At 51.5% G+C, this 13,525-nt stretch overlaps 6 protein-coding genes across 6 annotated transcripts; 3 read left to right on the forward strand and 3 right to left on the reverse strand.

Annotated features, from left to right (window-relative positions):
* Window positions 1-704: 704 nt before the first annotated feature.
* Window positions 705-1,495, forward strand: BDV17DRAFT_243823 (uncharacterized protein). The gene has a single exon (XM_073756006.1). The coding sequence runs from the start codon at window positions 905-907 to the stop codon at window positions 1,373-1,375; it is 471 nt and encodes a 156-aa protein (XP_073610266.1). The 5' UTR covers window positions 705-904; the 3' UTR covers window positions 1,376-1,495.
* A 547-nt stretch (window positions 1,496-2,042) lies between these two features.
* Window positions 2,043-3,276, reverse strand: BDV17DRAFT_301845 (carbon-nitrogen hydrolase family protein; the record flags this gene model as incomplete). Its single annotated transcript, XM_073764325.1, has 4 exons — window positions 3,103-3,276; window positions 2,962-3,050; window positions 2,467-2,912; window positions 2,043-2,386 (listed from the first exon to the last, which is right to left on the reverse strand). The coding sequence occupies exons 1-4, from the start codon at window positions 3,145-3,147 to the stop codon at window positions 2,043-2,045; spliced, it is 924 nt and encodes a 307-aa protein (XP_073610267.1). The 5' UTR covers window positions 3,148-3,276.
* Window positions 3,277-3,373: 97 nt separating this feature from the next.
* On the forward strand, window positions 3,374-6,101 carry BDV17DRAFT_285428 (Alpha/beta hydrolase family-domain-containing protein; the record flags this gene model as incomplete). The annotated part of the gene is made up of 5 exons (XM_073760709.1): window positions 3,374-3,562; window positions 3,703-3,748; window positions 3,814-4,053; window positions 4,083-4,716; window positions 6,077-6,101. 5 exons carry the CDS (start codon window positions 3,374-3,376, stop codon window positions 6,099-6,101), a joined length of 1,134 nt encoding a protein of 377 aa, XP_073610268.1.
* Window positions 6,067-9,448, reverse strand: BDV17DRAFT_277184 (potassium ion transporter). Its single transcript, XM_073759407.1, has one exon. It carries the CDS (start codon window positions 8,763-8,765, stop codon window positions 6,267-6,269), a length of 2,499 nt encoding a protein of 832 aa, XP_073610269.1. The 5' UTR covers window positions 8,766-9,448; the 3' UTR covers window positions 6,067-6,266.
* Window positions 9,449-10,401: 953 nt separating this feature from the next.
* On the reverse strand, window positions 10,402-11,556 carry BDV17DRAFT_277186 (alpha/beta fold hydrolase; the record flags this gene model as incomplete). Its single annotated transcript, XM_073759408.1, has 2 exons — window positions 11,358-11,556; window positions 10,402-11,297 (listed from the first exon to the last, which is right to left on the reverse strand). Coding segments are annotated over exons 1-2 (1,001 nt in total), but the record flags the coding sequence as incomplete, so codon positions are not given.
* Window positions 11,557-11,784: 228 nt separating this feature from the next.
* Window positions 11,785-13,138, forward strand: BDV17DRAFT_301847 (glutathione S-transferase family protein; the record flags this gene model as incomplete). Its single annotated transcript, XM_073764326.1, has 2 exons — window positions 11,785-12,157; window positions 12,215-13,138. The coding sequence occupies exons 1-2, from the start codon at window positions 12,053-12,055 to the stop codon at window positions 13,136-13,138; spliced, it is 1,029 nt and encodes a 342-aa protein (XP_073610271.1). The 5' UTR covers window positions 11,785-12,052.
* Between the last annotated feature and the right edge of the window lie 387 nt (window positions 13,139-13,525).

Below are 13,525 nucleotides of genomic sequence, written 5' to 3' on the forward strand. Positions count from 1 at the left end.
TCTTCGAACTTCGGTCTGAATCTTTCCGACAATATTTGTATCGCCTAATGACGTGCTTGCTTTCTTCCTTGCTTGCTTTCCTGCGCTGCGCTAGAATAAGACAGACCAGTATGTTTTTAATGTACAGTAGTCTTATCTGACTGGCCTGGTCCTCTCATTGTCACACCTAAACTTGTAGGCAGGCAGCCGCCAGCCGTGGCAATTATCGTGGATGCCTGGAGATAGGCAGCAACCCTCTCAAGTCTCAATAGAGTCACCTTTGTCTCCTGACTCCTTCACCTGCCAGGTTGCCATGCCAAGTCACATGACACTGCATGCATCACAGGACCCCACAAAGCACCAACCAAATACAGTTAGCGTGAACTTCCCCCTCTCACAGCCAAAATAAGCCTCTTTTAGCGCCGGGTAGGTGTCCAATGGGCGTGCAGCTGTGAGTTTTATACTACAGCCCATTACTATATGCTTCATATATACAGAATACTGCAGAAAATGTCCCTCAACCATAGTTAATGTTCTGACATGGTCTTGCAGGCTTTTTGGATTTGGAGTTCGGTGTTATGACTGGGTCTGGGATTTGGGCGGATTTTAGGTAGTGACTCAGGAATAGTAATAACACAAGGTGCTTGAGGATGCCTGCCTGGACCTGGCCTTGAGCTGGCTGGAGGGTGTTGTTTACTTATTTCCTTCCTCCCCCTCCACTTCCCCTGCCCTTCCCACCCCCGTCTAATCTCCTTCTACCTTGCTGGTCCTCATTTCACAAGACTTTGTACAAGAAGCATCTTCCTGGCAGCCAGTGATTCCCTCCCCAATGTAAGCCTCCTCAGTCTTTCAGTCTCTCACTAAAACCTCATTGAAGCATCAATGTCTCCTTACTCCCCCGTCACTGAGACCTTGCCTTATCTAGATGAAGGACCTTGCATCTCAGGTAGCTGACAGACAGATAACAATCAACCCTTTCACACTCGAAGCAGCCGCCAACAAATACATCCACTCTGGCTTCACTTCAATATTCAGTGAAGCCATTTCCACCGCTGAGGAAAAGCTGGGTCGTGCGTGGCTTGATAAAGAGATAAAAGCGCCCCGTGACCCCAAAGCCGATGGAGAGTTTTCATTTGACGATGTTTTCAATTTTGCATACGACAGCGAGAAGAGATATAGCTCTGCCGAGGGCCGCATTGAAAGCTCTGCTGCAGGTGCTCGCAGGTCCCGATCACGGATTTGCTCCAAGACCAAATCTCACAGGCGGGGTAGGGCGCCCTCTCGACCCCGACCCAGGAAGCCAACCATGGCCATGACTGCTGCGGGCGTCGGAGGCGAGGACGAGAAGAAGAATGCGCCTGGTGCGGAAGTTCATGGTAAAGAAATTAAACAGTAACACTGGGAAGAGACTCGAGAGTATAGTATATGGTATGTCGAGCAGAGTTCAGCTATCGCTCACTTAAGTCTAAATTAGTGGGGCAGGACTGAGCCAACAATGAGGGTCACATGAACTGAGACTTACTGTGAACTGGAAGGGAAAGTACTGGCTTGGGAACACTGGGGAAAACTGAAGATACAATGGTGATAATAATATGTCAACTTTATAGCATGACGGATTGCAAATGAGTTAACAAGGGATACCCATTGGATACATTGCAATGAAAGAAATACGCAGTCAAAACCGAAGTGTTCAATTAGCCTGGGGCTGTTACCAGGATTGTAGATGATGTACCTACTTGGATCATCCTCACGAGGTCTAGGGGTGCCTTGTAGTGAGATCACCAGGCACTAGTAGCTGCAGAAACTGAGATAGAAAATGGTCAGTGCTTTCTCAGATTTCCAATTGCGATCCATGGATCGAAGTTGCTCCTTCCTAAGATGTTAATAGCATCTCTCACAAGTGAGGAAGGTGACAAAGTCCAAGCTTGTTTACTCCTTCCTATCTTGATTGATTGTAAAGGTGCTTGTTGTTGCTTACCATTCTATAAACACAAATTCTACTTATAATTTTCACCATTTGTATACAGTATATTATATCAGCTACCTTGATTCAAAAGTGACTTTCAAGGCTCCCCATCAGCCCCCGTCAAAGAATGCCGATAAAAATAATACCACCCCTCCCTCCCCAAATCCATCCTTACCTTATAATTCTCCTCCGCGAGCCGGACAAGTTCCATGTTCATATCGCCCACAAGCACGCCCTCTTCATTCTCCATCTTCGCCACTGGTCCCACGATGGGTAGCACGATCCGCGACATGCCCAGCGACTGATCGGTACCTGCGTAGTTTGCAAATATGACCGCGCATGTGTTCTCGAAGCACCGCGCCGTCAGGGTGGTGTCGAGAAAGAGAGCCTCGGAGTTGGCGTTGTGCTGTAGTGCTGCGGGGGAGGCGTCGGAGCGGCCCCCTATATATGTATACCTTATTAGCTAGCCTGTCCTCATTTAGTTTCACTTGGTAAGTGAATTAGAGGGGTGTGTGACGCACAATAAGTAGGAACAACAACAACCTCCGCCCCATTTGAAATCAACTCCCTAAACGCCTCCGGAAACGCCACATCCCAACAAATCAACAACCCGACTTTACCCACCGGCGTATCAAAGACCTCATGCGGCTCCGCCGCAGAACTAGTCAGATACTCGCGCTCAGGATGCCAGATATTCTTCTTCCGGTACCGGCCGAGAATCTCGCCGGTATTGGAGATGAAGTACGCTGTGTTATAGAGGACGTAGGCATGTTTATCGCCTTCTTGCTCCTTTGGGTCCAGGTTCAGGTTTGGATGGGGATGTTTCTCGACGATTGTCCCCGGGACAAGACAGATGTTTAGCTCCTTCGCGAGAGACTGGTAGGCTGAGAGGTAATTTGCTGTTACTGTTTGTTCGGCTTGGGTGGCGAAGAGGGGGTCTTCGGGGGCCCAGCCGGTTAGATGATATCTGGTTTTGTTAGGGATGGCGGAGATATATGGGAACTGGTACAGCATACTCAGGTAACACAGCTAGTTCGGCGCCCTGCGCGGCTGCAGAGCGGATGTACTCGCATGCCGTGGCGTGGTTCTGTTCCCCGGCGAGGTTCTAGAACGTGGTTAGTTGTGTGAGAGGTGTAGGGCTGATTAGAAAAACGTACTTTGATAGCCCACTGGATAACAGCGACGCGGCGAGTAGGAGACATGGTGAATGTAAGTTGATGGTAAGGGTCAGTCGTCGAAGGAAGCGCCAACAACGTGGGGAAGAGGGAAGTATCAAGCGAGCCTCGGTTAGTCGCGGCGGGGACGGACTTAAGGCCGATCTATAAACATCAACATCAACGCTTCCCTTTGACAATTCCCGCACTCGCGATGTTAGACAGGCAACACTTTTGGGAACACAAATACCATTTACACTCTCTCAGAAGACACATGTCTCATTTTCGCATCATAGAACATACCATCCGATGCCAGAACATCCGGGAGCGTCTAGGCGCCGTTAAACCAGGCCATGAGAATGACCTCCGACTTGCTGTGAAGCAGTATATTCCAAAGGACAACACTACTTCGCGATACGGCAATATAACCATTATCGGCGCCCACGCGAATGCCTTTCCGAAGGTATGACAATCCACCTTATATCATCTATAGTTGTCTGATCACGGGTCCAGGAACTCTACGAGCTCTGAGACGAAATACACCCGCACTTGAAAGCCCACAATCGACGCATCCGATCCATCTAAATTGCGAACGTTGCGCAGCAGGGACAAAGCGGGATACTGAATGAATCTATCTACGGAAATGACCGTGAGCCTCCTCTCCCAACCCATCCCGACCCAGCCCGTGAACCAACAAGAATGTCCTTCTGATAGTGGACAACACCAGCCGGGACCTCCTCTCCTTAGTAAACTATTTCAGCTCCCAAATCACCCTAACCTCACCAATCGTCGGAATCGGCCAAAGCATGGGCGGAATGCAACTAGCCCGCCTCTCCCTTCTGCACCCATCGCTCTTCAGCGCATTAATCCTCCTCGACCCCGTCATCCAGCGTGTAAATCCTGGTCTGATATTCGCGGCCGCGTCAACGTCCAGAAGCGACCTCTGGGCGTCTCGTGCGGAAGCTATTGAGAAATTCAAATAGAGCCCGTTTATCAAGCCTGGGATGAGCGGGTCTTCGAGAAGTGGACGCAATATGGGCTGCGTGAGATGCCGACGGCGTTGTATCCGCTTTGCGAGAAAGACCATTGGGGGAAAGGGAATGTGACGCTTACAACGGCAAAGGCGCGAGAACTCTTCATTTATGTCCGGCCTAGCTACATCGATTGTCAGTCTGGAATTGTGAGGGGGAGTCCAGAAGAGGATATGGATTCTGATGTTATCGCCATCCATAATACCGACATCAACACCGACACTGATTCTGTCCCATTCTACCGCCCCGAACCAGCGCGGATGTTCCGTCGCCTACCAGAGGTAAAACCACTCGTTCTGTACCTCTTCGGCTCAAAATCAGACTTATCCTCCCCCAACACGCGTCGAGAGGAAATAGAATCTACAGGGACAGGTGTTGGAGGAAGCGGTGGGCTGGTGAAGGGCCAGGTCGAGGAGATTGTTCTGCCCGCTGGGCATATGGTTCCCGTGGAGATGGTGTGGGAGAGTGGCCAGGCGCGTGCGGATTTCATTGCGCGGAGGGTTAAGGGGTGGGAATGGAACGTGAAAAGGTTTAGGGATGCTTGGGAGGGTGTTGATTGGCAGGAGCAGGTGAGGGTTGACGAGCAGTGGGTTAGGGCTATTGGGGTGGTTAAGAAGAAGGGGAAGTGGAAGGCTAGACTTTGAGGCCCGTCTCGGGGTGGTTGATTTGGATGGGACAGACGGTATCCGATCTACAGTAGAGGCCTAGAGATAGATATAGATCCACTCTCACGCAGAAACAGCCTTTGGCAGGATGAATCTTGGGATTGCGCGCTTCTTGACCTCGAGATTATCTCTAAAAGCATCACCGCACGTCCCTCGCAACTATCGTACATGCGATGCAGATGCAGCTCTGTGTCTGCCTGAGACGGGCAATACTGGCCGTTGAAATGGTGTATAGGTGTTGCGGGAGCTATACTGTACATCCCGGAAACATTTACAGGCTAGGCCCAGTATACATCCACACTCTGCCTATCAAAGCCCTACCTACAGTAAAGACATCCATCCTACCAACCACCCCCCGATGTAAACTCGCCGCGAAGACCTGGCCAGGCTTCGACTGCACGAGTACAATCTTGGCTGACGAGAAGTATGATGCATCAGTGATCTCGCATCAGAGACGCTGTCGTACTACTTAGGTAGTGGCAACCACCTATTACTACCTCCTAAACCAGTACAGTACTTATAGTCCTGCGGCGATATCACCTCAAGCTCCCGCGGCTCCAACAGTACCCACCGTACCCTCGGAGTCAGCTGATTGTTCCTTCCAATCTCCAACCGTACTGAGGCCATAGAGACATGGAATCGGGATCGAAGTCCATTTATTTCAGATGGGCTGAAGCTACGTAGATTAGCGAAATGATGATATGGATATGTTTGGATCGCCTTACCGCATGATCAATCGCGTTGGGGCTGAAATGGTCGATATATGTGTACCTAGGTAATCAATCGATGGGACGGGTCATGCCGGCACCGTGGTAAGTTATTCGGGAATGATGCAATAACCACTAACAAACATAAGGTACTGCATATACTTAACGTAACGGGGATTTTCTGGATCTGGGATTGCTGTAGTATCCTCTTGCTGCTTCAAGGTGCGGCAGCTGGCCTATCTGGTACATACTACCATTGTAGACGAGAAAGCGCTCAGAAGTTTGACTTTGCAATTAGGGCTAGGGAGGGGTATGCAAGGTCTGAGGCTTCTCCGACATGTGACCAGCTGAGCCATTCAGCCCAGCCAGCCCTACGGACTATCAATTCCTTGGTAGGAGGATAGTCGACCGTCCTAGATCCAGAAGGGGGGCTGGGGTGGGCGGTTCCGAGGTTAGGCAGCAGCATACTACATACAGTGCAACATACAGTGCAACACAGACGCAAGGAGGTAGAGAGGGAATGCTCCAATGGTTAGGTATCATAGATAATGCACGGATTAGATATGTAAAACAGATTGCGGGATTCGATTGGATATTAACGACAGTCAGTCACGGGTATCGTATCAGAATTCAGAAGACGAACATGTATGAATACTCCGTAAAACCACAAAACAGGAAGATGTCGATCGCTCGAACGCTATCTATAAATTAAACTCTATGATATGGACTTCGTATGTAAGGCAAAGTATGATGTTGTGGCACGGTCACCGCTGACTCTGAGACCGCTGCGACCTCAGCGTCGGCTGGCGCCGGAGAGGATCAGCGTTAATACCCGTGTTAAGCTCGGTATTGCGCTCTCTCGCGTCCAGCGCGGAGGAGACGCCGTTTCCGTTTTCGGATACCGCGGTTGACTGCTGCCGCCCCAGGGACCCGATCTGGCTGAGATTGGATGTCCGGCGACGCATGCGCTTCTCTGCGTCGAGGACTTCCTTTTGGTGCAGCGACTCGGACGGGAGGAGGATGGCTTTGTCGAGGCTGTTTGGTAGACCACGGTGACGACCGCGGATTTGCATGGCGATGATGACGAGTGTTGATATGACTCTGAACTGGCTGACGAAGGAAGCGTTCACGCCGGGGAACCCCAGCGAGAGGCCGACTGTGCCGTAGGCGGACACGACTTCGAAAAGAACGGACCAGATCTGGAAAGAGTACTCGCTGGTGTTTTCGAGACGGTCGCCTTCGACGATGGTGATGATGAACACACCGAGACAGACGTACCAGAGATCGAAACCGAGCTGCCTCCGTAAGTGAGTGCCAATGTAGCTTGGCGCGGTCTGGTTTTCGTCATCGAGGTCTTCGTCACCTTCGAAGACCCCAAGACTCTTTTCCTCGTAGACGTTGGTTCGTCGTAGCGAGATGGCGATTGGGAAAACGGAGATGTACATCATGATCATGTAAGAGACCTGCACGGCAGGATGCAATTCGGAGATTGATACCACAGCGAATCCTGCAGTCCGGGTACATGAAGCCTGGAAGAGGCCATCCAGAATCTTGATACCCGTGGACAACGAAGTGACGGTGGGGTCGTTCAGATCCAAGATGATGAAGAAGATCAAGTCGATTCCGTTCAACAGAACAAGAATCGCGAACAGCCACCAGGTTGCATTCCGCGGGAAAAGAAGAGTGAAGCATCGCCGCGGATGATCCAGAAGGAACTTCAGCTCTTCCCAGAGCGGTGTCTCCTTGGAAACAATCTTGGATAATGTCCAGATGATGAAGCGGAGCATGCAAGGAAATGCCGTATTGCCGATGATAATGAGGAATGTCATTAGCAGAAGAGGAAAAATGGCGGTCTGAAATTGCACCATCGAGTCCGGCATAAGGCTGAACCCGACATCGTTGAATGCCGAAGCAGCAGTGAAGAAGGCCCACCAGGGACGTCCTTGGCCTGCCGCTTTAACGACATCTCCCCAACGGGTTTCCATAATCCAAGGCAATAGACAAATCGCACCCAGAGCGTGAAACAAAACATAGTAGCATATCAGTACAACGGCCAGCGTTTTCAGCGCACGATATTCGATACCACCAAGTTCGTCGCGCTGCTCCTCGGTTAGATCGACAAAGTTGGAGTTGCGGCCAACTGTCGCATCCCAACTGAGATACGGCAGAGTAGGCCGGTCTCGTTCTACCGTTAAAGACCGAACAATGCCGCTGAATGTCGGCCTTCTGTTCGAGCGACTGAGCAACGTCGGGTCGTCTCCGTCCTTGGTCTCACGAAACGTCGGACGAGTATCCAAACGGGGAAAAGTAGAGTTCCGAGTCCTGGACCGCGGCAGCTCCGGCTCATTGATCGTGATATGCGGCCCGTCCATGGTAGGAGTGTTGTCCTGGTCGACATTTCGGGGACTCCGAGGTTCAGACATGCCGGAACCGGTCTTGGCAAGCTTGTTGTTACTGTCCTCGTTATCCTCCTCTTCCAGAACCTCCGGCGCTCCACCACGATCATATTCTCTCGGACTTGGAATGCGCAAGGCGCCTTTATTCTTCCGTTGCTTCTCAAGAAATGCGATGTGATGCTCCGGATCGAGCTGGGCGGGAACTCGAAGGCTGCCAAAGTCGCGATTAATTGTGCCATTATTCAGCTGGCTCTGGCTTCCCTCTGGCCTGACTTCCGGTTTTGGCGTACTTGTGCCGTTGAGAGTGGGCGAGGGAGATTCTGATTCGCTATCCTCGGGAGACTTGGGCGCACTCGGTGGGCCATCGTTCTGCGGCTGGTTGGCAAAATCGTTGCGCAGCACCACAATCGGACGACCATTTATCCCCGCTTCTTCCCTATCGTACGAATGCGAACTTTTATCCTCGCTGATAGTGCGGAGTCGCGATCTCGTGGACCGAAGGGCGCGCGCGTCCCGAACAACGTGCTGGAATCGTTTCTCGAACCAGTAGAGACGGACAAAGACGAGAGCTGTATTGATAAAAATGGGCGTCGTGAGCATGGAGACAAAGTAGAGGATAACCTGCTGATAGGTGTAGAGCAGGTTAAAGTCAACTGTATTCAAACCACTCTGCGTGGCGGCACCGGCCGCGAAGAAAAGCGCATCAATGTATTTGAGGTCGCTTCCGGGGTAGATAATAACGGAGACAATCAACGCCATCGCAATGATGTACGTATAGTGAATCAGTATGAAATTAAGGTGCAAGTCCCTCAGCCATGGTATGCGGGCCTTGTGCTGGGCCAGCTGGCGGAGGAGTGCAGAAAACATCGCGGAGGTGCGACGGTCGCACCGTCGTGGTACAATCCGGGCTGGGCTGAAGTGTGATAGCCGTTGCTATATGTAGAATATTCTTCGGAGAATTTGCGGAGGAGGGAGTCGACACGGCGCTCTGCAGCAATCCAGGAATGCTGATCGGCGCCCACGCGAGACGAAGCTACAACGAGGTCGCAGAGCGTGCCGATCACCCGATCGAGTCGATAGGAAGGCTGATGTAATCCCTGGTCATAATGGAGGGACGATAGCGAAATATATAGGCATAGCGAGGGTTGGCATTGTGAGGTAAAAGAGATGGAGAGGAGAAAGAGCAAGAAGAGCTGAAAGAGGAATCAAATCGGGTGGAGTGGGCGGACGTGGACTGCGGGACCAGTGAACCAAACCACTCTCAGGCAGAAAGAATCAGATGAATCAAGGATTTCCCTTTCAATTGTCCGTGAGCCCGGGACAACAAGACAATAAATAACAACCGGGCTGATATGCAAAAGTACGCGCGCGCCTCAAATTTCTTTCAGACAAAAAATAAATGCAGGCGGAAGAAAAGGGAGACAGGGGTGCTGCGCCAAGTAGGCTGTCGCATGCTGATTCGAGGGGCTGTGCGATCAGGTCAACATCCATGCAGATTTCCTCACTAAGCCGTGCTTATGCTGCTTAACCTGCTTATAAACTGTCTTGATATATTACCTCTGATAAATTGGTTCTGAGCACTGCATCCGTTTAAGCAGAATCACTACCTACTAATGCGGCTGCCTCTGGCCACTCTGAGCGCACGCGGAGTGGCGGTGCATCCCGTTGTTCCCGAGGCCCACGGTGCCACTTCTGTGGCTTGAATCGTCTTTGTCTTCCAGAATTGTCACTTGAGTCCTGACAGTCCAAAATTCAGTTATCTGAACAATGCTGAAGCAACCATTAGCCTTTATGCATAATCCCAACAACCGGCCTGTCCCAGGCATCTGGAACAAACAACAAACAGCGGTCACCTCTTGGCATCACAGCAACTGCATCCTGCAGCACAGACCATGACTATCATGATAATCAAATCAAAGGGCCAGATAAAGCTCGTGAGTGAATCGATTGGCTGTCGACATTTGTCTGAATATGACAGAATTCTTGCGGAGGTATCCGGTCTCGACTCTCGATATCGACTCCGATATTGTCCGGTTGGCGGGACTCGAGAGTTGTGAAACCGAAACGCTCGTCGGACTTTAAATGTTGTGAGTTGTACGAACGATCGTATTTGGATGGCTTCTGCGGTGTATACCCAGACCTCGGAGGGAAGGTTTCAGCTTACTGTACCTGGAGCGTCAGCTGTCTCTGCTGGCTGCTGGATTTTATGGCTGGGCAGAAATGCGTGACCCTGAGTAAGACCTGTAGATCTATATATTCTGACTCGACTCCGTATGTTTTGTTCACCGCATCCTGGTATACAGTGCAGATCTTATGGTCTCTCGCAAGCTTATGTTGGTGACCCTAAAGCCAAGAGTACATCGCCATCACGTATGTACTGGCGACACAGGGTTGGGGCTCGCTACTGTTATCACGATGTAAGGGCATCTATAATACCTCCAGACTAATCTTTCTTCTATAGGTAACCATCCAGCTTAGAAGTAAGCCATCACTCTGTGTCATATCTCTATGCTCATCTCGTACCTTAAATCTATAAGCAAAGCAAACTGGTATCTAACTAGTTCAATTATTCCGCTGCACAAGCCCCTCAACCAACGCATTAAACTCACTCTCCTTCTCCCACGGCAACATATGCCCGCTCCCCTCCCAAACCTTAAAGAGAACCCCCTTACCCAACTCCCTACTCAACAACTTCCCATGATGAAACGTCAACATGCGATCAACAGTCCCATGCAACACCGCAATCCTCTCCCTCCCGACCCCATCCGCCAAACTCTTCAATTGCGCCGCACTCTTATGATGGAATCCACACGCAATAATCTGCATGATGAACCCCATCTTCGTGAACCCCTGCGGGTCTTCAAGCTTGCGCATCCGACCTGCCGCAAACCGGTCGCGCTTCGTCGGGAAGTTTTTCTCCGGGTCATCCCACTCATCGTCTGGTTGCGCTAGGAAATCCGGAGGGAACAACGAGTTCGCTAACCGCTCCAATTCCACGTCCATCTTGCGCGGAATGAACATCTCCGCGCGCTCGCGCAGGTTCTCGAGGAAAGGCGCGGTGCGCTCGACGCGGGGCGCCGTGCAGCAGAGCGTTAGGCTCGCGAGGCGGTCGGGTATGAGCATCGCTAGTTCCTGCGAGATCATCCCGCCCATGCTTGCGCCGATGACGTTGACGGTTCGGGTGGGTGGTGCGGAGAGGTCGATCCAGTTGAGGTGTGTGAGGAGGTTAAGGGCGTCGCGGGCCATCTCGGACGTGGAGTAGCGGGTTATAGGCTTATCGGATTTGCCGACGCCGCGGTTGTCGAAGACGAGGACGGAGTATTTGGAGGCGTTGTCATGGCCGAAGAATTTGATTTGGCGTTTCCAGTCGCCGTGCGCGGCCATGAGGCCCATTATGAACTGGTATCTTGTTAGATTGGATCGGTAATTCGGGAGGAGAGGGAAAGAATAAGTACGTACAACCAGCTTCGTAGGGCCGGTGCCATGGATCTGATAGTAGAGGTTGATCGGCCCTCCGCGGCGGTTTTGGGCGACCGGGCATGTGCCGGTTGTAGTTGGGGGGAGGTTCCAGTCGAGGTGCTGGTATGCCGGGTGGGCAACGACCTCTGCTGCGGTTAAAGGTGCCATTCTGTCAATCGTCGTACTAAGATGGATGAAGAAGTCGAAAGGCCAGGGTCGACGACAGAAGATTTGCAGATTGCCAGGCACCGGCACGACCGGACCTCGACCGCTCGGCGCTTGCGACAATTCGGGATGGGCCGAGGTTGCCTGTGGGCTGTTCGCTGATTGGCTAATGTGGCTGAATAATTATGACGTAGAAACCTTCCTGCAGATAAGGGACCTCCTGGACTGCAGAAACGATAATCTCACTTGCATGAACAAGCTGCGCCAAGAGACCTCCATTATTGTGTGACAGCATATAGCGGAGCCAGACAGGCTAACGAAGTCTGTTTCAGAGCTAGATTCTCAATACAATGCTATTATTCGTTCCTAATCGTTGTCGAAGGCATGTCTTCTGCGCTGTCGACAGCCCACAGCGGGCCGAGGTGGGAATTGGTGTGAATAAGCGGGGTTCCCAAGTCTCTATAAATTGTTCCAGATGAACAGTCTACTCCTGAATCAGACTACAATCAAACACTCACTATCACCTCGATATGGCTGCAGACCCTCGAATTATTCTGTTCCACTACGCGGGCTCGCCGTTCTCGGCTAGAGTCCTCTATTATCTCGCTCTTCGCGGCATCCCGTACGATCAATGCGTACGTACCGACCAGAGACAGCTGGAGACACCCTTTTACCACTAACTCCGAGCACAGATCCAACCCCGAATCCTACCACGCCCGGATCTCGCCCGCTTAGGAATCCGCTATCGTCGTATCCCGCTGTTGGCCATCGGTCGCGACGTCTACCTCGACTCCCCAATGATCCTACAGGCGCTCGAGCGGGTAGATGTCGAGCGGCCCTCGTTCGCCAGTGTGGCCACACCTGAACAGCGCGCCGTTGAGCAGCTGCTCGCCAAGTTTACCCTAGAGACCAAGCTCTTCATAAATGTCGTGCAGATTCTTCTACCCAAGACACCGTTGATCAACGATGAAGCGTTCATGAAAGATCGTGTGGACATGATGGGTATTGACGGGCCGGGTTCCAAGTTTGCGGACTTTGTACTGGCTACTAGGCCGGATGCCATCATCGCGGTGAAGAACGATCTGGAGTTCTTGGAAACCACACTCCTAGCGGATGGAAGGCAGTGGCTTGCGAAGACCGAGACTCCAAGCTTGGCAGACATTGAGATGGTGTGGCCATTGACCTGGCTGTTCGCAGTCCCGGGTGCACTCTCCGGGGCAGAAGACCATATTTCTGCACAATTGTTTCCCAAAGTCTTTGCCTGGGTTGAGAGATTTCAAGCGGCTGTAGGCGAAGCACAGAAGGCACTACGTGCTCCTGAGTCTTTCTCCGGCGAGCGAGTTGCGGATGTAATGAAAGCAGCCGCAACAAACGAGTCAGGAGATGTGGTTGAGGAAGGAGACCCTCTTGTCCAGGTATACGGTCTCCACAAAGGACAGATGGTGCAGGTTTGGCCGAGCGATACCGGGGCGCGACACAAGACTGTTGGTAAATTAGTTGGGCTGACAGGAAAGGAGATCACGATTGAGACCACCGAAGGAGATGTCTCAGTTCGAGTTCATGCCCCTAGACGGGGATTCAACGTTGCTGCACTCGCACGGGAAAGCAAATCTTAGTTCAGACCTGAATATATGTGTTGTATGAATATATAGATATTTTTCGGGGAAAGCGTCGGCCTGATTGGCTGCTCCGGAAAATAATAGACCATCTCGTCTGGTAGTAGAGGAGTAGAGGCTTGGGCAGATACTAAGTAGTCATTGCGAGAACTCGGGTTTGAGTGGCTGTATAAACCAACTGCTCGTTAGGAAGGAGCGATGAGGGTGTTGGGCTCTTGCCTCTTGCGGTTCGCTTCAAGACACCAGACCTCTCTGATCATCCTCACCATCACCATCACCGGCTTCAATCTAAGCGCCGCTGTATCTTTTTCCCGCCTTGCGCAAATGAATGAATTCGGTTTTCAGAGTCAGTGTGGACTCTCCATAGGTTGAGAGGTGTTGTTTAGC

Source organism: Aspergillus undulatus, assembly GCF_047715775.1.
Source record: "Aspergillus undulatus strain CBS 261.88 unplaced genomic scaffold BDV17scaffold_91, whole genome shotgun sequence".
In the NCBI taxonomy this organism is placed as follows: Eukaryota; Fungi; Ascomycota; class Eurotiomycetes; order Eurotiales; family Aspergillaceae; genus Aspergillus; species Aspergillus undulatus.